The 25,968-nt window shown below is 40.4% G+C and overlaps 1 protein-coding gene across 3 annotated transcripts in view; it reads right to left on the bottom strand.

Moving 5' to 3' along the window:
- TRPC5 (transient receptor potential cation channel subfamily C member 5) overlaps positions 1 to 25,968 on the bottom strand; it is a 94,443-nt gene that overhangs the window by 26,208 nt on the left and 42,267 nt on the right. For all 3 annotated transcript variants that reach the window (XM_031594458.2, XM_090150105.1, XM_090150106.1), the window contains 4 exons: positions 23,907 to 24,428; positions 8,158 to 8,494; positions 4,773 to 4,912; positions 1,079 to 1,401 (listed from right to left, as the gene is read on the bottom strand). In XM_031594458.2, the coding sequence (XP_031450318.1) occupies positions 1,079 to 1,401; positions 4,773 to 4,912; positions 8,158 to 8,494; positions 23,907 to 24,428 (1,322 nt within the window). The remainder of the gene's footprint in view (positions 1 to 1,078; positions 1,402 to 4,772; positions 4,913 to 8,157; positions 8,495 to 23,906; positions 24,429 to 25,968) is intronic.

Below are 25,968 nucleotides of genomic sequence, written 5' to 3' on the forward strand. Positions count from 1 at the left end.
TGGTCAAGAGGCTCTTGTAAGTTTGGACTTTATCCCTCGAAAGTCTCCCTCTTCTTGTAAAAATGGAGCCTACAGGATAGTGCCAGAGCCTTTCCTCTTCCAACCTAGTCATGTGGCCTAAGCTGTCATTTGCTTTTGATAACAATGCAGTGTCACAAATCCTTTCTTTAACCTCCAGCCTTCAGCTGAAGAAGAGTGGAGAATTATTGGGCATGATGACAAGTTTTATTTAATTTTGCCTGACGTGGTGGACAACAGTTTTGTTTTGCTTGCTTGCAGGGCATAGGCCCTTTTCTAGATGGTGCTTTATTTAATTTCTCTTCCTGTTGTGTGTTAAGTACTGTGCAAGCAGCAAGAACAATTGGAGGGGGGCTGATTATTATAATTATTTCCACTATTAGTAATTAAAACAAATAGATCACAGAGACAATTCATGTTATTTTTCAGCATGTGCTATCACTTTCAGCCCTGCCAGCTGTCATCACAGCAATTTCCATGCCAGCATCTCAGTAATGTACTAGTATTTGCAGCAGAATTGATTTTGATGTGATTTTAGTCTCACCCCGCTGCAAGAGAATCAGAGGAGCCTGCAACATCATGTGTGGATAAAAATGGCCTAGATGAGCTTGTTGTTGTTGCTCTGCTACATTATTTATTAATACAGCTTTTTCCTACATTCATCTCTTGATTTCTACGTTTTGCTTAGCTTTCCCTCCTTTCTTCCAGAATAAGACAAAACAGTTGTTGCAGCGAAAGGATACCTGCTTTCTCACATGCCAAAATTGAACGCAGCAGTAATAACATTTCAGTTGCAGGATGATGCAGAGAGACTCTCTGGACCAGAACTAAAATGATTGTCTCTCACTTCCAGACCTAAGAGGCTTTCTGACAGCAAAGCTCAGCAGAATGTCTGCCCCAGTTAACTCACACCTTTCCTGCACAGTCAAGCAGCTCACCTGATATTTACAAATGAATAAATAAAGTTACTTTTGGTGCAGTGATACACAGCATGCAAAGGCAGGTAAGACAGGGGACAGTCAGAGTTGTCCTCAGAATCAGACAGGAAAGAACATCTTACGTGGAGAAGGCATTGTTCTGTTTCTCACATCGGATCCCCTTGCAGTTGTTGGGTTCCTCCGAGGCACTGGTCTCATAATAAAAATAAAGCTGGTTCAGTCCATTGGCAAAAGCCAGAAGCACCAGACAGTAGATAAAAAGGAATTTAAGGATGTCTAGCAGCATGCGTCCCAGAGAAATCTGCAGGGGTCCCAGGTGTGAATTTGCTGTAAACAGGGATATGAGACGCAAAGAACTTAAAATGTTGGATATTGCAAAGAGGGCTTCTGCAATGAGAGTCGGGTGCCACATTTCCCATTCCTCCCTTGGACGAGAACCGTTGTACTGAAAGAAATAACAAGGGCATAAAAGTGAATTACGCTGTACTCATTTTGAGATAAGCCTGAAACTCAAACCTACTAATACTAATGCTTTACCTATGTATATTACCAGACAAAGACACAAGAAGTACTTTTCAACTCTAAGTATCAGTATCCCACTATCATTCAGGATTCACGACTGAAGCTGAGTTCATCAGAACAGAGCTTTTTAATGAAGTCTTCTTATGAAATCCCCTACAGATTTAGACTGTTCTCTAGAGATATTTTTGGGATATCAGCTTTTCTCTGGGGGTTTCTGGTATGTGGGCTGTACTTAGCTAAAGTTTGATAACAGGTCTTTTGAATTGGATAATTGTGGGTAATTCAGGTCCTTGCATGGATATATAACATCCTTCTCTTATAACATTTAAAGGGGTTCTGACTGCTCCTTAGTAGGTACAGATCATTTCCAATTACCTTTTTTCTCTTTTTCCTCCTGAATACTACCACACCTTTGAAACACTGCTTATTCCAGGAGGAATGTGAGAGAGAGAGACAGAAAGGAGGGAAGAAGGCAAGCAATGAAATAAGGAACATAAGAAATGAATGCTTTCCCTCTGTCAAAAAAGCGCCAACAGCCTAGAACCAAAACATGTTCTTCATATTAATTTTCTTATTAATTAATTTGCCATGGCAATTTTAGGAAAGTTGCTTAGGCAGAGGTCATAATTACAGCCAAAATACTGGATACAATTGAGTGCATCAGTTATAAAATTAACTTGGTTTGTAATGCAACTGTAAAAGCAGAAGCATTATCTGAGATAGCCAGATGTAAACAGGTAACATGAAAGAGCTGGTTGTATAAATGCAACTTCTCTGGCAGTAGACAATGGAGTTCAAGACATTTTAACATCAAGGAATAATTTATCTTTTTTAGCATTTATTTCTGCTGATTTAACACATAAAAAGGCAAAAACGTACTTAGAATTGTATAGCTAATACTGTAGCCAGAATGTTTAGGTCTCTAAAAACTTTTAAAATACTTTTTAAGAGGAAATGGTATCAATATATCACTGGCAGATGAGTTTGTAGGGAATTCCCATTTAAATCTGAAGGTGCAATACATGAATTCACATTTTTTTCAAGGAGGCAACAAAAAACAATAGTTTGAAACTGTTCTTCCATATGCAGGCACTGAGACATGATAGAATTTCAATGTGACGTGAAATTTCTGAAATTTCCAAACTGTTCATTATTCCATGAACATAACAGCCTGAGTTTGTTAACTTGATTTGAAGATGGGTCTTAAAACGTTTACGAACAGGTGGACATTTTAAACTTTTCAGCCAATAATCAACAGGAATTACTGGATAGATGTGATCAGCAATCCTCTCCTTCCTAGAGGGAAGATTTGCACAGTTTCCTTCTGCATGCTGGCTGGACACATCAGCCCTGGGGCTCTCTGCCAGGATAGGGTGCATGTAAAGGAATGTGAAAAGGTCTTCATCTCACATCTATTTTTAAAGCAATTTGCTAGGATTGTATTTTGGCTCTTTATAAATGGATGGTATATCCTTGCTTGGAAAACAACAGTCACTTCTGAACAGGCAACTGCAGGTAGCAGAGAAACTGATTTCAGAGTTATCTAATGAAAAGGCTGGAGTTGCTCAGGTTAGGCTTCAGAAGATGAAACACAAAATATACAGAGTAGTTCAAACAAGTTATAACAGGCAGGCATATTTATCCTTCCTCATTACATGATAATTCAATGCAGAAAATGAAAACTGATTAAGAAAGTATTTTTACCCTATAATTAGACTGAAGATTTCATTGTTACAGGACAATATTGAGGCCAGGACTTGAAACCAGTCAAATCAGGGGAAAAAAAAAGTCTCCACATAAGAATTAGGATGGAAAACATAACTGTCAGTATACAATTTATTTTTCTGATATTTGGCAGAAAGTTAAACGTCCATGTAATCCTTTGGAGTTCCAAGAAATGTTAGACTATGGTATACTGGCATATATACCACCCATTTCCAGCCCTGGGCTGTTCTATAAATAACAAAAACCTTTACAAGTCTTGTTGCAAAAGACTTTGAAGCCATTATCAATGTTTTAAATCCTCATGTCTCAGAGCATACTGCAACCTTTACTTGACATAGGTCAGAACTTCTGTGGGCATGCTGTTTCAGAGCTACCACTGTAGAAGGTTTTAAGCACTTCTCAGTATTGTTTGACATTGGTCCTTATCACGACCAGACCTTAGGTTAGCCAGGCTTAATTCAAGTGGGACTGATCTGTACTCAAACAGATATATTCCTGTAATTATTCTGTATTCTTTTTTGTGCTGATGTACAGTTCTTTGTAGCTAGCTTGTGTGTTTCTGTAGTCCTTACAAAGTATATAAATGAAACTGTACTTCCTTTGTATGTCTGGTTTGGCTGTAAGTTTTATATTTCAGTGTGTGACCATATAAGTCTGTGGATGCATAGCCCTTTTTTAGTAATTTGTATGTGAGAGAGAGAAATAACAAGATTGTTAGCATTTTAGGATTTGTCTGTGCGTGCTACAATTTTCAACATTTTCTGTATTGCTCACAGATTAAAGACCAGCCTTTCAAGGCTCTAATTTCCTCACTGGTTCTGAATGCCAGGAAAAAAAGATGTGATCTGTTTTTGCTTTGATCCTGTAACAGAGCTGCTTCTTCAGGGAGTAGCAACTGTCTTGAAGTTTTTCCCTTGAAAAACTAACTTACCACCATACAGCCTTCTGGATTTTCAATAGGCCCCAAAACAATACAGTTTTAAAGCTCCAGCATGTTTCTTTGTCATTTCCTTGCCTACAAATTAAACCTTGAATGTATATTCAAGAGAAGAAGCTGACTACTTTACATCAGATGGAAACCACCTACAAGCAGGTGTGCTCTCAGCAGACTTTTCACAGACAAGTAATCTACAGATCATGGGTCTCAGTGACTATAGATTATAAATCTTGGTTGTAGATGCTTTCAGATAACCCTATTCTTCTTGTTCCTTTATTACTTTATTCAAAAATCACGCCTTCATGAAATTTAGCATTGTTGAAAGAGATCCAATGTCAACATGGAAAACAAAAGGTATCGTTGGCAACTGAGTAGCTACAAAATGGACAGCAAGTGGGGAAACTTCCACCCAGTGCCCAAACAATCTAATTCAATATTAGTCAAAGAGTAGTGATGGGAAGGAAGGTCATTCTCTATAGAAATTTATAAGCTTTCCAGGTGAATCTTCAAATCTGAACTGCTGCGGTAGCAGCAATTCTCATACGTCTGTAATTGTGTGCTTGACAGTTTCTATCCTGTATACCACAGTTCTCACAAACAAATTACAAATTCTCTTTCCCAAGTTACTGTACCTTGACATAGGCAACAATTTTAAGGGAGATAGTTGCAAGATAGAGAGAGTTCATTGCAAAATCCATCAGATTCCACCAGTCATGTACGTATTCATTGAATCCACCGTCCCACATTTCCTTGATTTCTCCCCAGATAAAACCTGTTGAAAGAAAGAGAGTTCACTGTCATGAGAAGGTATTATTTTCCATTAAAGCACTGTGTATATGTGATGTGGTACAACTATAAATTAACTGTTTGGAAAGAAATGCCTCATTCCTTTTGTCTTCTAGAAGGTAAAACTGTGCTGATTATGAGGCATTTTACAGCTCCATTAGGAATGCTATCTAGAGAGATATGAGAAAGACCTAGATTTCCTATGTAGGGCTGCAGATACAAACACAAGGAGACTATCTGAAACCTGAAGTTAGTTGTAACTACCTGGAGTTAATTGTAACTAGCATGAGTGGATTGACTGAGATGAAATTTGTTTTATATGAATAAAGTATTTAAATTAGTGTATTTTTGGTATAGTTTTTCTGCATTGTCTGCTTCCACAGTAATCTGTGGCTCAGATGCACAGTACAGATTTTTTCTGACTTTCTCTGCAGAACATGCAACACAAGTATACCAGCTTCTGCATACCAGTATATTCCCTCCCTGACCTGGGAATACCACACCAGAGATCAAAGAAGTGAATTCATTCACTACGCTCAGTCATTGCATTTATGCATCTTGCTGCACAAAAAGCCTAGGGACTATTTGTGGGGGGGCAAAAAACAAAACAAAACAAAAAGGTATGGCTCAGCATGAAAAAGGGCACTGCAGCTTGGCATCATATCCCTCAGCAGTGAGTCACCTAATGCCAACCATGGCTATGGGTTTTGTGAGGTGAGAATTTGTTCCCAAAGGTATGGCCAGAGCCCATCATCTTTACTCTGAAATGTCTTCTGGTAATAATTGGTAGCGTTTGCTAACCTTCACTTTACCTCCCTGCTGCTAGAGGGGTAAAACAGTGAGCTTCCATAGCTCATTATCAGACTGCTACCTGGCATAACATTATGATAAGTCACTTACATGCCCTTTATTTAAGATATATTTAAGTACTTTTAAGAGCCTAAGCCCAATTTAAAAGCAAATGGCAGCTAAGCTCCTAGGTCACCATGTTTCTGAGCATGTCCTTAGAGCTCTCAGATGTTTTGAAATAGCCACTTTACAATATCCTTGAATGAAGACCTGAAATGCACATGAAAAGAGAAAGAACAAAATACACATCAAACTGTACTACCTATGCAGTCACTCAAATATCTACCCATGCCCAACCACAGCATACTGCAGTGGTCAATGAAATGCCACTCCCAATTCATTTTTAGGATCTGAAAGTTCAATCTGAAGAGCAGATAATGTTGAAATGAACGCTGCAAACATTCAAATATCAGTCTCAGCCCTTCAGCTTCCAGCCAGCAGGTCAGTGGGTCAGGCAAGCATAATGTCAAGGCCAATAAGGTAATTTTATTACAGCTGCCTCCAAATCTTTGCATGCACACAAAAACATAGAATAAATCAATGGAGAGGAGTCTGTTGAAGAACTCATACACTGTATTTATAGTGAGTTATCACTGCTGGTTACTATAGTTACAGCAATGCTGTGTGTGCTGTTCACTCTCTCTCCTTTTATAGTGGAAGATATTTCATAAATAATTACCTTTAATCGGGTGAAACTGTTCTAATTTCTCCATGCAATAAGCAATCCCACAATATCCCTATTTATCTGAAACAAAGGAACTCAAAAGTAAGAATAGAAAACTGTAGCAGGCTATTCTGAAAGGCTTTTTTGTATGGATTATCCTTTCATCTGCACATCAATTTTGCTGAAGTGCCCACCATTTCCTTCAATTTAAACCATGAAGTAAAGGATAAAATGAAGAGATCAGCTTAGTTCAGAGAAGACATTTAGCTTTCTCAGCTTATTCTGAAGTTTCTACCAACACATACATTTCAATGCCATAACTTAGTTTAATGAGATAATGAGGCTTGAGTTACCTTTTTTAAGTTGCAATGAAACTACACAAAGAACAAAATGCCCTGTGTCATGATGGAAAGTGATTTGTGAGCATGATCACAACTCTTTTTTTTCTTTACGCATTTTCCATCAGCACTTGTAGCTTTGGCACAGTGAAGTCCATTCAGCACAGAACCCACTTGCTGCTGAGCCACCACAGACAGGAAGAGCTGGGTCCTGGTGCTAGCCCAGGAGAGGCGCCAGCAGGGAGAGTAGAGGTGGACACATAAGAAGCAGTGAGGATCCACTAGGAAAGCTCTGGAGATGGAGGTTTGCTGAGAGAGATGCCCCTTACCGTGCTGTCCACAGTGCACAAACATGGCTTTCCAGGCCCTTGACCCCAAGTATAAAACCACAGCTCACTAATAACTGGCTGGGGTTTGTGAACTGAGCTAGAGTGCACAGAAAGGCTGGAAGAGAGACAGGAGGGCATGAAAACCGTTGCCCCAAGTGTGCCTCATAGTATCACCTCAGCTCTCAGTGGTGCTACATGCTAATGGCAGAGCAAAGGAGATGGGGGCTTAAGGAGAGGAGAGATGATGTTCCTAAGAATCCTAGGTTTTCACCTTCTGTTGCCTTTGAGCTCAGTTTGAAAGGATAAATACACCTTATCAAAAATGCACCCAAATTTGCTTCTCTGCTCTTCTCCTCCAGTGGCTTTATTTACTTTTTCCCATCTCACCTTGCTACCTCCTCACCCGTGCATCCTGCCTTTGGGGTCCAGGCACTCCATGTTCTTCACAGTTCTACTTGTCCAAGCCAGAACAGGTAACAACCTCAGGTTTAACCTGCTGTATTAGATACCCCTTCTTCTGCCTATATTGGAGTGACTGATACTGATTTGTTCAGTGTATATCAGCACAGAGGCATAAGGCAGAGTGAGATTTATCTTCCCTCCTCTGCTATCCCGTGGCCCAGGAACAAGCAGGGCAGGTACGTGTGTGCTGACTACCAGAGCACATCAGCAAGAAGGCAAAAGCCTTTGGAAGCCAGCAGAAGGAAGCCAGCATTCAGGCGCCTTTATTTGATACTACCATGACCCAGTAGCTAATTCTTACACCCACTCCTTGCACAGAGGATGTGGGAAGCAGGGAGAGAGCTGTGTCTGTTCAGGTTTACTCAGGGTCATCTCTAAAGGCATGTCAGATGGCAACAAGGACAGCAGAAGAGCCCAAGGCGAACAAGATCTGTTGTACCAGAAGGAGCCCAGCTGTTTCATGTAGCTACTGAAGCTGGCTGCCAAAATCTCTTTACATGATGATGATGCTGAGATCAAGTCTCCATACAGTTGCCATGGGTGCAAGGCAGGAGACTGCAGGTCAAGCATTCTAGCGTTCCTGACTTACCTAGAACCCAGGGCAGGATCATCCACTCCACGATGGTGGGAGGCGGTCCCTGCATGTGAAGGTCAGTCCTGACGATATGCTGAGATGCCAGCAGGAGCATGAAGAGGAAGGTTAGGTATGAGCCAGTGTGGCAGATGAACTTTATAAATGGCTTTTTAATGAACAGTCCCAGCCTGCTCTTCGGTGCAATCAGATATGCCACAGATAGCACAGGGAATAGCAGTCCGATGGTGACACAGGTCAAGAGTTTCACTGCCCAGTGTTTCCGCCTCCAGCCTGGAAAACCATCATACCAAAGTGTTGCTAGTAGCTGCTGGCAGTTTGGCTGAGCAACAAACTGAGAAGGAAGAAAAAAGAAAGCTTATTACTGACTGATACCTCATGTGTGCTCTTCCTTATCGTACAGAGATCCTTATACAAAACTTTGGGCTGGGTATGGGGTAGAACTCCACTCTTCTTTTCTACACAAGATTTAATATTTCTTCTAAGAGATCTTTTCTATTTGAGTCATCATTCAGTATATCAGGTACTCACGATATATAAAGCCTCATCCAAAAGTGATACAACTAAAATTACTATGAGCTTTTTCCCTTCTTATGGTTTTCCTTTCAGAACATTTTAGGTTTCGACAGTCTCAAACAAATCACTGTCAGCATCTTTAAAAAGTGACTAAAAGAGAAGTCAGGAGGGAAAAGATGGAAAGCTCCAAGCGTGTGCATGTGTGCATGTGTTAGAGAGAGGGAGAGAAGATGTCTACAAAGCAGGTGGGGTGCTGCACATGATTTTGTGCAAGGACTCCAGCATATGTGTGTGTGGGCTGGGCTGGGCATGAGACAGCATGCAATAATGTAAAGTTCAGCCAGGTGACATCTGCTGAGAAGCAGGACAGCACATTTGTAAACGTGTCTTGTTATTAAGGAAGAGAGCAATTGTAAAATGTAAGAGATTAAAGAGAAGCAAAAAGAAACCTTTGATCACAGCAGCAAAAATGACATTTGAAAGTTTACTTTCTCTCTGTAAAAAAAAACAGCTTTGTGTTGGTGATATATTGCATTTTGGTGACTCAATTCAAGAAGTGCTCAGGTTGCAATTCCTGACTGTTTTAATACCTTACAGCCCTTGGAATTTCAGACTCAAGCCAAAATATTTCTGGCCTATGCCAGAAAACTTATGTTCTTGATTATAACTAGACAGCTCCACGGTTTTCTAAACTTTTCAGACCCACAGCTAATTAGAGATGTCTGCAAGATCAAGAGGGCTGCATTTATGTATTGGATTTTTAACCCATATTAATGAAGTTAAGCAGTGACACAGGTTGCCCTGAGAGGCTGAAGAATCTCCGTGGAGATCTTCAAAGGCTTCTCAACATGGGCCTGGGCACCTTGCTCTTGTGGCTGTTGGAGCGGGAGCATGGATGGCACCAGCTGGACCCAGAGGTCTCTTCCAGTTTCAGCATTTCAGCAAAGTTATCCTTTCTGAACTCAGATTTCTGACTGTGCTCTGCAAGTTTAAAAGCAAACTTCTCTTTTCAGGATACCTGTTATTTTTGCCGTAATTAAGTTTAAAACAAACAAACAGACAAAAAACAACTGTTTGAGCATGGATACAGTTATCAACAAAAACAATGCTGTCACAGCATCTGTGACAGGACATGGCTGTATCAAAAGAATCACAAAAGAATCAAAAGAATTGACTGTAGTACTAACAGCATTCATCAAGAAGAGACCTCCGAGTAACCTGAAGATGATACTACTGTTTATTACACTTGGCTCATACATATTTAAAAGGGTTCTCTGTGAGGGATGTAATGCTAACATGCTCTACATCCCCCAGCAGAGAAGCCAGATTTTATCAGCAAAGTACTCTTTCACCCCCATAATTCAAAGCAGCTCTTGGAAGGAAGATCCCGTGGTGGCAAAGGGCTGGATTCTGAATACCAGAGATTCCTTCTTAGTGTTCAACCCTGGAAGAAGCTCCCATGCAGATACTGTTCCCCACAGTGCTGACACAAGCCAGGGCTACAGATACATGGCCCTCCTTACCACATCTTTGGTTTGTGCCTAGAATTTGCCGTAGCTCTTAGTTACCTGAAGATCACATTCAGTGTCAAAGAGACTTCTTAATGGTAGTATCAGCACACACCTGTATCTTTTAAACATTCACTTGCTGTTAGAAGTGCTCAGTATTATTTAGCATGCATGGGGACTTTCTATACGCAATTCTCAGCACTCTGTACCAGCAGAGCACTATCACTGCCACGTTCAAAATGGGAAACCAACGTGAAACAGAAGGAAAAAAACAAGAGTTGCTCAGTATCAGAGGGGGAAAGGCAGCTGCAGAACTCATGGCTGGGGTCCCTCAGGACCTGATCCTGAAGCACAAGTCAATGGTGGAGTCCCAAGCTGCTGCTCTGACAGCAAGTAGTATCTGAAGGCACTTCTCCAGAGCTCCCACAGGACCTGAACACACAGTCTGGGATCAGCACCAGGAGCAATGTACAGAGAGAGGGGAAAAAATCAACCAACCAACTTTTCCTGCATCTCTTATGTGTTTCTCTATTTTTTCCTAGAACAGATTTTTGGTGTGAACAATGTTGTAAAAAACAAAATAGTATGTGACAGAAGTCAGGCAAACTCTGATGAAACCATTCATTTCTGCAGGTATTTTTTGATTTTGTGAATGTATCTTAAACGTTCTAACAGGCTGCCTGTATCATAATCACAGGTTTTGGTTTTGGGTACTTCAAAGATATGCACTGACCAAAATTAATACTGCAAACAAAATCTCCAGGAGCCATAGAAGGCATTTCTGAAGTTGGACATTTACACGTTATTAATACAATAAATGTGGTTGCTGCATCTCACATACAAGGGACACAACACTCAGTGGGCATGAGAAAAGAAAATAAAAGCGCGTCTGATTTGGGATTAACTTACACATACAGCAGAAACTGGACAGTAGCTGACACAGAGATAAACTCCAGAAAAAGCAGAGACCTGTTGCTCATAACTACCTGAAAGTGTGATGGTGAAATGCCAGACCTGGGGACAGTGATGAAAGAAACAATTCTACAGAAATTGAAAAGAACATCAAGCATTGATTCTCACTTGGTTTGTTGTTTTTTAATCTGTTGTTTCAGAAGGGTCAGGATGTTAGGTATAAAAGCAAGAAGATACAGAAGGCTACACTGCAATATTTTTTTCATTTAAGATCACAAACAGGAGCTGTGACCGCTCGTGTTCTGCAGTCATTTGCATGGTAACAGATACTGCTGTTTCTCATAGATGAGACATAACTTTCTGTTGAGGGGAAAAATGTATAAACGCATTTTCTCTTTATCACATATGATAGAAACCTTTAAGGGGAGAACAAACTGTTTTTCCCTTGAGTCAAAGTCAGAGTCATTTGAGAAATCAAATGACTATGTTCCTCTGGTTGCTGTGCAACTTGTGAGCATCTTAGAAGTGCCTCCTCTCTGCCTAATAGCTCATTTATAAAATCTGCTTTCCAAATTGCATCTGATGTTAGTTCTTCAGATGGAGAGAAATTCACACATCACGAAAGGGCAACTTTAAAGATCAGGTTGGCATAAGGCAACGGAAATGGAAAAAGCCATTAAATTTTCCAATCAAGCCCATCTCACCATCACTAAAAATGGCCTGGGGGAAATTTAAGCACACCACTCAAAAAAGCCCTCCTAATGTCATAAACCACCAAATGTTGCCATTATTAAAGATAAGTCTAAGCACTTACCAATGCAGGATTTTACTAACTCATCTTAATAAAACTCATTAATCATAGTGTTAAAATTAGTAAATACTACAGCTTAGCTTTCACGTGGCACAAAGACTACAGCTGGGTGAAATGCAGTGTTTTCAATCTGCAGAAACACTGCAATTATCTGGCTACTTCCCTGCATACTACTGTAAACATCAGTCTCATCTTTGTTTCTAGGTGCTGTTACCAGAACCCGTTGACCAACCCACTGAATGCTCAGCTCCTTAAAGATTGTCCAGGGCTAGTGAGGCTACATTAATACACATAACATTCAAAACAGGGAAAAGCTCATCTCTAGCCTTTTTTAGGTGTGAAATGGCCTGAAATTGTAATAGAATTGTGGAACTGTTGTTTTCATTCATAATTTGAAATTTATTTAGAAAGTTTAGGAAACAACCTTATTTTTATTTTGCAAATAGGTGAAAATGAGATCTGGAAAAGCAAGCTGACTTTTCCAATATCACTTATTTGAAGGCCTTTCCTGAATATAAGTTCTATCTCCACTAAGTATGCTCCCAAAGATGTTTTTTCATCTTTTTTCAAAGCCTTTTCATTTGCTGTAGGTAGAAATATTGTATATCACAGTCTTTTATCATTTCACATGAACATACTGTATGTGACAGGATTTGATATCAGCTGAAGTTTCTGTACTGTGAAAAGGGAATATCTTGATCATTTAAAAAAACTACACATTGTCCCAGTTTTGTAGGTGGCCCAAATCAATGGCAGATGTTCTGTACCAGGTGCTCTGTTTGAGGAGACGAGCATGAGTTGAAAACTGTATTTCTTCAGCAGCTAGCAGGCAGGGCTTCTTCTCCGTTATCTGATGAGAAGAACCTGTGCTTAGCTGAAGATGCAGTCATTCAGTGAGCAATAAGATGCAGTTCAGAGTACCTTCCTTGTGAGGACAACGCTGTTCTGCCACTAGTGGGCAAGACGTTTCATCTAGCCTCTGAAAATGGGGATAAATTATTTCATCTTTTCAAGAAGTGAGATCAACAACTTCACTCATGGTTGGGAAACACATTGAGGGCAGAAACTACTGCAGTATGAAGTCTTCTGTGTTCTTTCCTTTTTTCCTTTCAGTCCTGCCAGGCTGTAACATTTGGCTTGCATCTGGATTGTGCAATTAGAGAATTTCATTCTCAGTGTTCATCATACTCATTGTCACCTAATTCTCTACCAAGGGGAATGTTCTTAAGGGAAAACAGCAGCTGCTGGATGGAGTATCTTTTTCTTAATATCTAATCTTAACTGATGTTTTTATGTCACCTAAATTTTATTTCTTGGGAATTAAATGCTTTCTGCAAGCTGTGCCATTAATATAAATATCAAACACAGAAATTATATTCCACCCCCCCCTCCCCTTATCTATGGGGAAATCCCTTATCTCTCACAGTCAGAAGTAATTTAGGATCAGACACAGATGGGCTGAGATGTGAATGCCTCGGGGAGCAACTGAAATAGCTCCCTGATAGACATCACAGGGGCTGAGCACAGTATCTCTCTGCGTTTATTCTGATTATCGTGACGGCTGCCAACAGGCTCTTCTGTTTGGAGTTTGTTGGAGTTCTTTTCTGTACCCTTGCTGCAGACAGCGATAGTGAATGCTCTTCATAGATGAATAAGCACTAATTTATAACTGCAGAGCCCTGTGTTAATAAGCAGGACCAAGTTCTTCTGTTAGTCAGCTACATCAGCTCCCAGTGAGGTTAACACTGAGAGCCAAATGTGGCATGAGAGCCATAAAATTAACTTGGTCTCCCTGTCTGACACTTACATCGATAAGTTAGACTTCACCAATAGAGCTATACCCCACAGCAACTATCCAAAACACAGCAGCTGGATGCAACACTTTTTAAAGTGTTAACTGCATTTGGGGTTATTATTATTTTATATACTATAAATTACTTATTTTATTATAAACATTATATTGCACTACATTAAATTACACTATATTACGATATTATGTTATGACTATATTCCATAGTAATTATCCAAAACATGGCAGTTGCATAGCTGCAAGGTTCCTGTGTTTGAGGGTATTATTATTTGTGCTGTCCTTTACAATTAAAGTTATTCTGGCTTTGAAAAGGCAGACTGTCACACAAACTGAGCTAGATTTTGCAGTCTGTGTGACAGTTGGGTAAATGCAGTGTCTGATGTAGTGGCATTAAGTATATATTTTAGCTAATTCTGTAAGAAATGTAGAATTCCTGTGAATCTAATTATATCATGAAAAAGATAAATGCCATTTGCCGTTCTCCACTCACTGCACATCCTGCCAAGTGCCTTATGCTCTCTCTCTGGCAGACATCAGGGTGAAGATGTCTCTGAGGACACATACATCCCTCAGTTCAGGTGAGCAGATGAGGCCAGGCTGTGCAGCAGGACTGTGCCCCTCTTACCCATACTGACACAGCTCTGGGGGGGCGTATCATTTTTCACTTCCAAATCCTCCAGATGGGCCTGCACGAGTAGCACGATGCATTTCCATGCAACAGAAAAACTATTCTGCCTCCATTTTCGAACCAAGGAGAAGAAAGGAAATGTGATTGTTGTATCAGTTTGAATTTCCAGCAAGCAATACTCAAAAGAATTACATTTCTAAATTAGCTTAAAAGCAGAAGAGAGAAACTATCTGTGGCCTCGTTTGAAGCCTGCTGCTGAAAGCAAGTAAGCCCTGTGAGATCTGATATTCTACGTAAGAAATTCCATCCCCTCAAGTTTGCAGCATTGCGAACAGTGAGATGAATAAGAAAATACTCTTTCTTAGCACTTTTTTTTTAAAGTTCAACCTTGTTAATGACTGCAAAGTTATTTACATTCTGCTGCTAAAGCATGAACTGCAGAGGGTAAACACCTAATGGTTGTTCATCCCGTTAATTAAGTACTTTCTGCAACAGAGAAAAAAGGAAAAAATGAAACAAAGAAGCTGGAGGGGAAGCTGGGTAACTCAGCCATAGCTACAGACTGTAGTTCAACATTCTTCATCAGGCACTTCCAAGAGATCATCTTTTTCTGTGTTGTTTTTTTTTTTTTTTCCCTCAGGAAAGTACAGGATGAATATCTTATTGAAAACACAGCTGCTATTCACATGTATGTTACTTCAAACAGTGAAGCACTGATGCAAATCCAGTCATTTCTGTCATTAGCAGATCACTAGCTCAGCTGGAAGAGTCCTTCAGGAAAACCTGGTGCTACCCAAATCATTCAATCCCTCTGCTGGTGGATAAAACAAACTCCAGATCCTCCACAGATGAACATATGGCCTTAAATTATACAGAATTTTGTTTAATCTGTTCTTAGAATATTTTAAGTGATGATGACATATGAATCTTAACTAAAGGTCTCCCATTCGTAACACGTCTTGATGGTAGCAGACATGAACTGAGTTCAAGCTGTAGCAACTAGTAAGTCCCCTGTGATGTGAATGCTAGCAAAAGGTAAGACTGCACGAGAGCCAAAAACCTGCTACCATTCCATCAAGATTCATAGTTTTCATGAATTTATGTTGGATTGGTTTAAATATTTAAAGAGAAGAGGTCCTGTATATTCTAAGACAAAGGTAAGACCCAGTAAATCCTGGGTGCCCACACACAGAAGAAGCAATTAACAAAATATTTAAGCTTGACATTAAATTCATCTCTTCTCAGAGTGTTTAAATGTGTGCTTAGCTATAGATTTGTATTTATGGCTTCTGTCAGCAGGATTTAAGTGCAGGTGTAAATCCAGCCTTGAACAAAGGCGAACTGCTGAACAGTGCTTCTGGAGACGAGCTGTTACCAGCAACCCCAGAACAGTTCTTCTGGGTCAAAGCCTGAGCACAAGCCCAAATGAAAGCTTTCTAGCAGGAAAAGAAAAAAAAAATTCAGCATGTATTTAGCAGATAGCAGAATACAGCTGATAAATACACTCACATAGAATTATCCCAGCAAATATTTCAGAGTAGAGTTGTGTTGCAAAGGTTAAGCAGGCACAATTCAGTTTCCAAAGGCAGTATGCTACAGTGTGCAACTAAGAGAGGGTCAGTTAATCCACAACATGCTAACTGCTCTCCCAGAGCCAAGCAGACTCTTCATACAGGAGCACTGAAAAATCACTCAGGCTAAGAACTGCTTAGAGACAAATCTTAAAGACTTTCTTATGTCCTCTTGCAGGCAGCACTTCAAGAGTTACAGGTCTTGCAAATGAACACTGGGAGCTCTTGTAGGCTTTAGCTGAAGTGGAGAAGATAGTGACTTTTAACTAAAGGGTTGAGTTTATTCTCCCGAGTGAATTTTTAACATTTACATTAAATAAGTGATAAGTAAAGCAAAAACAAGAATTTTAAAAGTCATTTGCAAGTATTTTTAAACACATACGTACTTTACCCTATTAGTGTTAGTAAAAACTTCTAAAAACATTTTCCATTTATTTCCTTTCTAAGCTGAGAAATGCCTGTGCTGAAACTATTTAATTTTGGTTTCCTTTTTCTTTCTACCTTACCTTCTCCTCCAGTATCCAGGAGAGACCAGCATATTGAAAACACTTCTTGCATCCTTGGGAACCTCTGAAGTCTTGCTCTGTTTCTGAGAGATACCCCTGCTATGAGTTGAGGAGGACATACTCTGTGCTGAAGGATGTTTACCAAGCAGCCAGGGATTGTGAATAAAGAATAAGAATGCAAAAATGGCAGTCTCAGCTTTTAACTGCTGTTCTGCAGAAGATCTCAGCTGGGGGGATTATAGTTAACCCATCCATCCATCTCACATTCCCTGGAGTGAAGAACCATGGCGTAACCATGTCTCCAGTCACAAAACATCCAGATGGCTCATCTGGATGATGATGGATCTGATGCATATATAAGAGACATAAGGGGAGTGGAATCTTAGTTCTTTTGTCTTTGGACTTTCAAACCACTATTCACTAAGAGACAGAAGTGAAGATGAAATTCACAGAAATTGGATAATTAACAACACTTATTTCTATATACAAAAGGGAGAGTATACAGAGTTTATTGTTCTGGGATATCAATCAAAGTGAATACGAAATAATAAGATATACTTACTCTTGAAGACTGATGTAAAGCTGAAAGGCATTCCAGACTTTCAGACAACTGAGCACTTCGCTTACAAATACCAAGAATGTCACTTTTCCTTTCCAGTTTCTGTTGTCTATAGAAAACCAATCAATCACGCCCTGTACTTTAACTTTTTGGCTTCTCAGGCCTCTTCTCTTGCTAGCAAGAAGACTGATGGGATACATGAAGCTAAGGGAAATGACAAACGCAATAAATCACTCTTGAATACTCTTAAAACAGTGACAATCCCTTTAGCTTTCAACATACTTCCTGTCTTTGTCCAAGAGATCATTTAAGTCAGAGGCACAAGGCACCAAAAATGACTTCAAGAATGATCCAGGCATTTATTGCCTGATTCACATTACACTAATTCAAGCAGAGTCCTTGTCCTTGACTGACATAACAGTCTTATGTTGTTTTTTAAAATCTGTGCATGACAAGATTAGTCAGAGATGATTTTGCTGTCAAAAGAGAGTCTTCTGCAGTTCTGTTCTGTGACAGCTGCAATATGCGCCTAACCTTCATCAAGTTAGAACATTTTGGTGTTACGTGAATAATATACCAAATAATACGTTTCCTCAAATAAACATTCAAGTCCACTTTGTCAAACTGATGGACCATCAGACCTCTGAATATTTATTCTCCTTCTTTCAAGTCTGGCAAGAAGTCACACTTGAGCACTACTTCTCCTCATTTTTGTAATCCAATGCAGCTGTATGGGTTAATTTCCATGCTAATTTCCAAAACTGAATAAATAAATTTGACAACAATACAGCCCATACAGTAGTGGCTCCTGGATACATACAGAAAAAAACTTGTTTTAAGGGTGCAAATGCAGATAGGTCTCCCCATCCGTCACTTCAAAGTCCTTCTTTTGAGACTGTTAGTAGCAGCTCTGTTAGTATCCCATACATGGAAGATGTTGCAATGTGGTATCAGTTTGATTGGACGGAGCCTGAGAAAAAACAGCTTCCTGTAGCAAAGGCCACTGTTCACACATCAGATGGCAACTCTGCTGCACACAATAATGAATGAATGCTGATGGAAAATGGAAGGCGACAGATGGGCTTTGAGTGCTCCAGAAATCCCTAAACCTATGCTCAGGTTTATGGCGAAGGACAGAGCTGGAAACAGCATAGCTGCACCATCCTCAACATTCCCTCTGAAGGATACAGGTCTTTCAGGTCATGAGAAAAGGAAAAAGCTTCCACAAGGCAGCTTTGCCTGCCCCATCTAGTCCAAATAAAGATCTTTTCATGATGTTGTATGATTTCATTCTACAAAATTGGAAGCTCAAGCTTTGTTATTAATCTTCTGAGTTCTGCAAGCTCACTGAAGAGCTCTTTTTATTGTGCTTTTAAGGAGTGTAATAAAAATATTCAGCCCTGTTTCATACTTCCAGTCAGCATGGCAAGAAAACAGACAAAGCCATGGGAGAGCAACATAGCACTGGCTGCAAGCAAAGACTGGATCTGTGACTATCCGTCAAGATACCTGAATGGCTTTCAAAATAGGTAAACAAGGTACAGTAAATGAGCTTTGATTTTCATAGCCCTTGCACTGCACTTTTCATGCATCTGTGATATTTTTAAAAGCTCCTGTTATACACTAACTGAAGTGCCCTTAGAAATTCACCAGGTTTATGCACAGTCCCTGGAGAATGATGCTGTGCTTCCAACTGCAGCTACACAGTTGAAAGAGTCAAGACACAGCTAAAAAAATACGTGGCATGGCAGGAATGATTATTCATTCACTCCAGTACTGTCTCTCAGGAGGTACTTGGCTATGTAAATGACTTGGAAAAATTAACTAGAACTTCTGAAGCTCCATCCTGAAGAGAAAACAGCAAAGAGCACTGTTTCTGAATTAGAAAAGCAAACAATTTCATTTCTCTCCTTTCCTGACATTGACTTAGAGTACAGTCAGTAGAAGAGACCAAGGTAACAGTTTCTGAGAGGGAATTTCATGCAGTCCTTTGATGTAATGCAGTGAAAGTGCTAAGCAAAATGGTCTCAGATAAAATACATTTCTTCTGAGTGCTTTGTGTTGAGCAGTTTCTTACAGATATATCAACTGAACCAACTACTAGCACCGGAAAAACAGAAAGTATTAAAACCCCACTGCTGTGATGTTCCACTCTATTTTGAAGATGTGATTGACCTGTGATGGAGATCAGGAAAGTCGAAATACGGTGAATATATATTGGTGCTATCACAATTGTCAGATTGTTATTTACACTTCATGTAACTTTAAATTACACCTCAAGAAGTAATCTGCTATTTTAGACCTGATTAGTTGCTATACTATGTTTGCTTTACAATATTTTGGCAATCTGAAATACATTAAAGGACACAGAAATTATATCTGCATTCAGCCTGTTTCTATTCTTTAATACAGTGACAGCACACTGTAATACAACTGTGCTTTAAGTGACTATCAAGATCTTAAGACACGACTTTCCTCATCTTTTCTTAGAAATACAAACAAATTAACAAATGCAGAGCTAACGTGGTGCCAGAACAACATAGTGAACATTGATCCCTAACAGCTGAGCTGTGCCTTTTTGTGTTAAGCTTTCAGCACCTTTTTTTCTTCCAAAATTAGTCATGAGTACAAGAATTTCAAGCTGGGGGATGTAAGGATGGAGCACAGTCCTGCCAAAAAGGACTTGGGTGTACTGGTGGGTAGCAGGCTGGCCGTGAGCCAGCAATGTGCTCTCACAGCCCAGAAAGCCAACCCATAACCTAGGCTGCATCAAAAGCAGCAAGGCCAGAAGGGCGAGGGAGGTGACCTGCCCCTCTGCTCTGTGCTGTGAGACCTCACCTGGAGTGCTGCATCCAGATGTGGAATCCTCAGTACAGGAGAGACACGGAGCTGTTGGGGTGCATCCAGAGGAGGGCCACAAAAGTGATCCCATGGATGGAAAACCTCCCTGCATGGCAGGCTGAGAGCTGGGGCTGTGCAGCATGGAGAAGGGAAGGCTTTAAGAAAGAAGGGGACAGACTCTTTAGCAGGGTCTGTCGTGATAGGAAAAGGAGAAATGGTTTCAAAATAAAAGAGGAGAGATTTATCTGGATGTAAGAAAGAAGTTTTTTACAATAAAGGTGGTGAGGCGCTGGCACAGTTTGCCCAGGGAGGTGGTGGAAGCCCTGTCCTCGGAGACTCTGAAGATAAGGCTGGACCAGGCTCTGAGCAACCCAATTGAGCTGCAGATGTCCCTGTTCATTGCAGAGGAGCTGGACTAGGTGATCATTAAGGATCTCTTCCAACTCGAACGATTCTATGAAGATAAATCCCTTATACTACATGCATTTATAGGAAAGCCTGCTTTTCTCTTAGTACAAGAATTCCTATGATCTCATGAAGATTATTTCTTCCAAAAGTGGAACTGAGGAAGTCTTGTTTTTTCTGCCTGCCTGGGGAGGTGCTTACATGGCAGTAGTACTTACCTGGATGGAGTCTTTGCAATGAAGGCAATGTTAAATGTGCTGGCTGAACCGATGCAGTTTCCCTCACCAATCAGCCCTTGATCAGCCTTCTGTGAAGACTGAGGGGCTCATGCCAGATTAAGAGATGAAGTTTCATGTACCCTGAGCATGCTCACTGGATTCCAACCACGGAACAGGGAGCTGTATTGATGGTAGGGCAGATTGCTAATTACTTGCTAAAATTAACATACAAGATCAGATTTTTCTGCGGTAGTTAGGTGCCAAAACATGCAGCTAATTTAACAGTGAAATTTCAAACTGCATCAGCAAGATAAACGTCTAATCTCCAACAGGTTTTAAGCACTTACCCAGATTATCTGATTAAAATCTGATTTCTTACTAACCTGCATATTTAGCAACCTAACTAGCTTTGAAAACCTTTCCTCCTAGGATTCAGTTTGAAGCAGGAACTATCCATAGGTGTCTAGGTTTTCCCATCAAGACTTTTTTTCAGTCCTGTACGTTCACTGCTAAAGATCATCAACCTGCACTAGGAATTTGAAGGCTGCTATTCTTCTGTATCTGGAGCAAAACTAGCACCTACTTTTCAGTGTCAGTGTGCAAAGGAAACAAAAAAGGCATAGTAGTTTCAGCTCAAATGACCTGGAGAGAAAAACACTGAATAATGTCTGGTGAAAAATACTCTGAATTCCCAGTCTACTGACGCTTGTACAAAGCAAGAGTAAGTCAGAGCGTACTCTCTACCCAACATGCACAGTACAGAACCTCCATCCAAAGGCACTAATCTGTTTACCAACTCCTTTAGAAACAACTTCACTAGAAAAAATCTAGAAGTTGAACATACCTGCTTGATTAAGCTGAAATTGAATCGATTTGTATTTTGTGGGATTTTTTGACATTTATTTCACTCAAAAAGAAAAAGCTGCAGAAAATTTTCTCTTGCAATTCGTCTAAAATCAATGTGAGATCACACATTCCTTATGTTGAATATAAAGAACTGCCAACTGCGGTAACAATTTACAGTCCCAGAAAATAACTAACATTCACTCTGGATTTTCATCTATTGCTATTGGAAATTTGACTTGTAAGGTTGTCAATGCTAAGATATAAAATTATTCTGTGGAACAAGCTGATCTTCTACAAATTCTGCCATTTCTGCAGAACTGCCTTTCATGAACCCAATCTTGTTTCTATTTTCTTCCTTGTCCCTCTTAGTCTGATACTTTTCAGTCATGATTAAAAAGCATTTCTCAGTGTCTCCCACTAAATATTCGTACTCTTTCTTTTTCAGAAGCTGGCAATGACATTCGTATCTTGCTTGGTATTTTGTATTGGACCAATTAAGACTATGAGAAAACTACTGCAAGACTTTGTTGCATAAAAACATAATGCTTCAGGCTGCATAAAATGCTTGTGAATAAGCAGGTAGTATGAGGTGGTTCAGTAGTGCTGGTTCCCTAACCACCTTCATTCTGTCCCTGCCCTGGTAATAGCATTAGCTGGCAACACAGTTTGTGCTTTTTTGCTATCATTCATGTGCTGGAATTGTCATGAATATCCCACAAAACATGGAACTTGTCCATACGTTTGGAATTCAGTCAAGTATATCCACCCCCATATCCCTGAAAATAAATAAAAAAGGATGAACATTGTCAAGCAAGCAAGCTTATATTAAGAGTTTGTTACTTGAGAATAAAAGAACCTCACGACTGTTCAGCACTACATCTCAAATACAATGAACCTCTTCCAACTTATGACATCTTAATACGAACACAAGACGAGGGGAAGTCACAAATTTGTGCTTGGTGTCAATAGTGAGCCTGAACTGTGACACGATACCAAACTGAGCAGTGCTGGAGGGGTCCTGGCTGCTGAAGGGCACACATGAGGGTTATGTCTGTGGCCACCTGGACAGTAAAAAAAATGAAGCAGTTTCCTGACCTTTTTAGATTCAAGGAACATCTGAACTGATATGCTATACTACAATTCTCCAGACTAATTCTTCACTACTTGTTTGTGTCCCTAATGCACTTATGGTGTTACCCAGCACTGTCAGCTGGCATTAAAAGCAGAAATTGACATGAAGACCAGTGAGCCCAGTGATACTGTACTGAAATAGACCAGCAATAGCAGTAAGTGACCATGTTACATTCTAGAAAGCCTGAGGCTTCACCTCCAGTTTCCTGCAGCAAGAGGCTGGCACTCAGGAGGCAAAACAGACCAAAGGGAAGAAAGGAAAATCTGCATCTTTCATTTCTTGACTGTTTTACCTGAGGTGACAAGAGCAACCTTTCTGGGAGGTGGAGTGTATCTTATCAGACTATTCCCATCTGGGTCAATGTATAAAAAAATAAACCCTCAAATACAGGGAAAACAGTGAGAAGAATAATGTGCAAGCTTTTCCACCATTCCTGTCACCCTCCAGACACAGAAAAATGTAATAGACATTGAAATTCACTTCCTCAACCAAGCAAACCAAATTCTTCTTTCAGATAACCTAAGAACATTACTGGCCAATAGCAATATATCACCTATTAAACTCTGTCCAGATTTGGAAAGAGAAAGAAATTCCAGAGCCAACTAATGAAACTGTTGTCAGCATTCTCTCTGGGTTCATAGCCTTTATTGAATCAACTTGTAAATCTCTAGATCTGCAGGGCTTTTGAAAGGCTCTGTGCCCTTTACCCATATTATGTCTTTCCTTTCTGGTAATGAGGGCAGAAGTCTGATTTGGGAAGTGATTCTAAGACCCTGGAGACATGGATGAATCAAGAAGCTAGAACCTACCTGAGATGCTTCAGGTGTAAAGTATTTGCATGATTGAGATCTACTTCCTAGCATCACACAAGCATTTTCAACTAAAAAATACCTCTGTTAATGTGGGAACCTGAGACACTGAGCATGTCCTTGTCCTCTCCTGCTTTCCTGTGCTGCTGTAGTTTCTGTAGCCCTTACAAGTTAGTGCTGAATGGTGAAGTGTGTGGCGGCTGGAGGAAGTGAAGAGTGTATTATATTTCCTGCAGTCAATAACTCCATTACAAACCCTTCTAGTCTTTGGTTCCTGTATAAAGACAGTTACTGGAAAAAGCTTTCAGAGCAAACAAACCCGTAAATTGACTATTGTTCTTTGTAGGGGCTGGGTTGCAATGAAAAAGGACTCAAGTATCTTTGAAATAGAAAATGCCAGTGCCATTGAAGCCATAACTTCCTGCAGCAAGTTCCACTACTGCTGCCAGATTCCAGTCCTGCTAGCAGATTCACACTGTCACAGCAGTGCACTGAACCTCCGGGCTGTGACTAACCCATTTGCACATGGTTCTCCACTTGATCCAAATACACTCCTACTGGTTCCCATCTAGCAACCATGTCTTTCCTAAACAAACCTATGGAGACCTGAAAAAGGACTCATTTCATCAGATATGTACAGCCTTCACTAACCTTTGCATTCAGATGGCTCTTACCTCTTTCTGGTGGTACTTTATTGCTACCTTTAGTTTTGCCAAATCATGACATTTCTGGGGGTCCAGTTCTTCACTTTGATCATCTCTGTGATTGAGAATAATCTCTAATTCTCGGGAACTCCGTGCTTGATCCAAAAGGTCCTTAGCAAATCGCTTGCATTGTTGGGAAAGCTCTTCATATTCAGCCTTGAACTCATTTTCCACTTTGCTGAGCTCTTTCAGCTCCCAGCCCAGTCGAAAGGCCGTCAAGATGGGGTCCTCACTTGATAAGGCAATCAATGAGGGGCTGGCTAAGGCTTTGTAGATGTTCAGCCTTGACCTGGAATGCCTCAGGCTGTCCACCTCCGAACTGGAGACACACTCCACACAATTGCATCTGATCTGATGTGGGCGTGGAATAGTTACCCGTCTTTGGACAAGCAGTTTGATGATTTCATAGTTGTTGGTGTGAGCCGCCAGCATTATTGGTGTGATATCTGGAGTGAATTCTGAAAACTGTGTATCCATCATCAAGGTTGGAACCTATATAAAGGGAAAAACCATAGTCATATTTCATTCGGGACAGCAGAAAAGTGATGTTCCTCCTTCATACTGTTATACTTTTAAAGTGATCTCATAATAAAACAAAGTTTTTATAACACCTTATGTGCCTTAAATCCTCTTGTATACATGTATATGCATACAATTCTATTCTGGCAAAATCATCTTGCCTCAAATCTTGACTCTCTGCCCCCGGAACAGGATCACGTTGGTGTAAAAGTAAGTCACAATCCCATCTGAATGCTTTATATGCGAATTCAGTCTGAAATGGCTACTGGTTCATATACGAAAAGGAGATCTTTCATAGGAGAAAGAAAGACAAAGGCACAAGTAATTACGCAGGAAGAAAAGCCTAGAAACACTGAATACATTTCCGTAACTATCATTATTTCCATTATATACATGCATTAGCAGACTAGGAACCTACTGACAACAGGCCCTATACAAACCAAACCGAACTCTGCTCCAGAGTTGAGCAAAGCTCTTCCTCACCCTTTCCCTACTATTTTTATTTGAAGTTACTTTTCAGTGGAAGGATGCATTACATAACTGCCCTTAGAATAGATTTGTTTTTATTTTAATGGGTTTGAAAAAAATTTAAATGTAAAATTAATGAGCCATAGTCCACTACAAATAAGACACTCCAGGGTGTGCATTATTCAGCTACCGTTGCACTTCTCAAAAGATGAGCTTAATGCATACCCTGTTGTGTCTTATTACTATATGCAGAGTGCAAAATTAGACCGAAATGCTCTTACATCCCAAGCACACAGTGTGTTTCCATTTGCAGCACAGGCAGCTCTCTTTGTTGTGTGTTAATCATTACTCAGGCATACTGTACTTCATGTGCCCACCGCTCCTGCCCCGGCAGCTGGCATCCCGCTGCTCAGGGGGTGATTGCTGGTTTTGGTGAACAGTAGGCCTGCTTCCCCTTGCAAATGTCAAAGGCATTTCATAGAAACAATTGTCAAAGAGTTCTAACGACAGGAAACATTACTCAGTCCATAAAAAAAACAAGAGTAAAGTAATGATAATTGGCATGTAGCAAGCAGCTAGCAATCTTTCTGTGGGCTAGAGGTAAGACAGGTTGTGAGACAGCGAACCTCTGACCACTGAAACTGATTTTCCTAGGAGTGAATTGCCTCTGTAGCACTAAAATGCTGAGGACTCCTGGGCTGGTGCTGATTAACGAAGCTCTACATGCGGCAGGACTCAGCCTATTCACCATGCAATGCCTTCCCAAAGGCCACCAGCACACTGAGGTATGGGGTCATTTACTGGAGCAGGGCACACTGGGAGCCTACAGGCATTCCTGAAATGCTATCAGTTTGCTACCCCAGGGGCAGCATATGAGGAGTTAAATCACACACAGGGGCAGTCATTGCTAACAAGGCTCTTCCCACAGAGGCAGTCAGAAGGGAACCTATAAATACAACTCATGGCGGGGAAAAAAGAGAATTGTAGTGATGGTTTTCTGCAGGTCATGGAGGGCTTGGTGTCTCTGTGCAAGGTTGGATAATGG

This window comes from Phasianus colchicus, chromosome 14 (genome assembly GCF_987193195.1).
Source record: "Phasianus colchicus chromosome 14, bPhaCol1.hap1.1, whole genome shotgun sequence".
In the NCBI taxonomy this organism is placed as follows: domain Eukaryota; kingdom Metazoa; phylum Chordata; class Aves; order Galliformes; family Phasianidae; genus Phasianus; species Phasianus colchicus.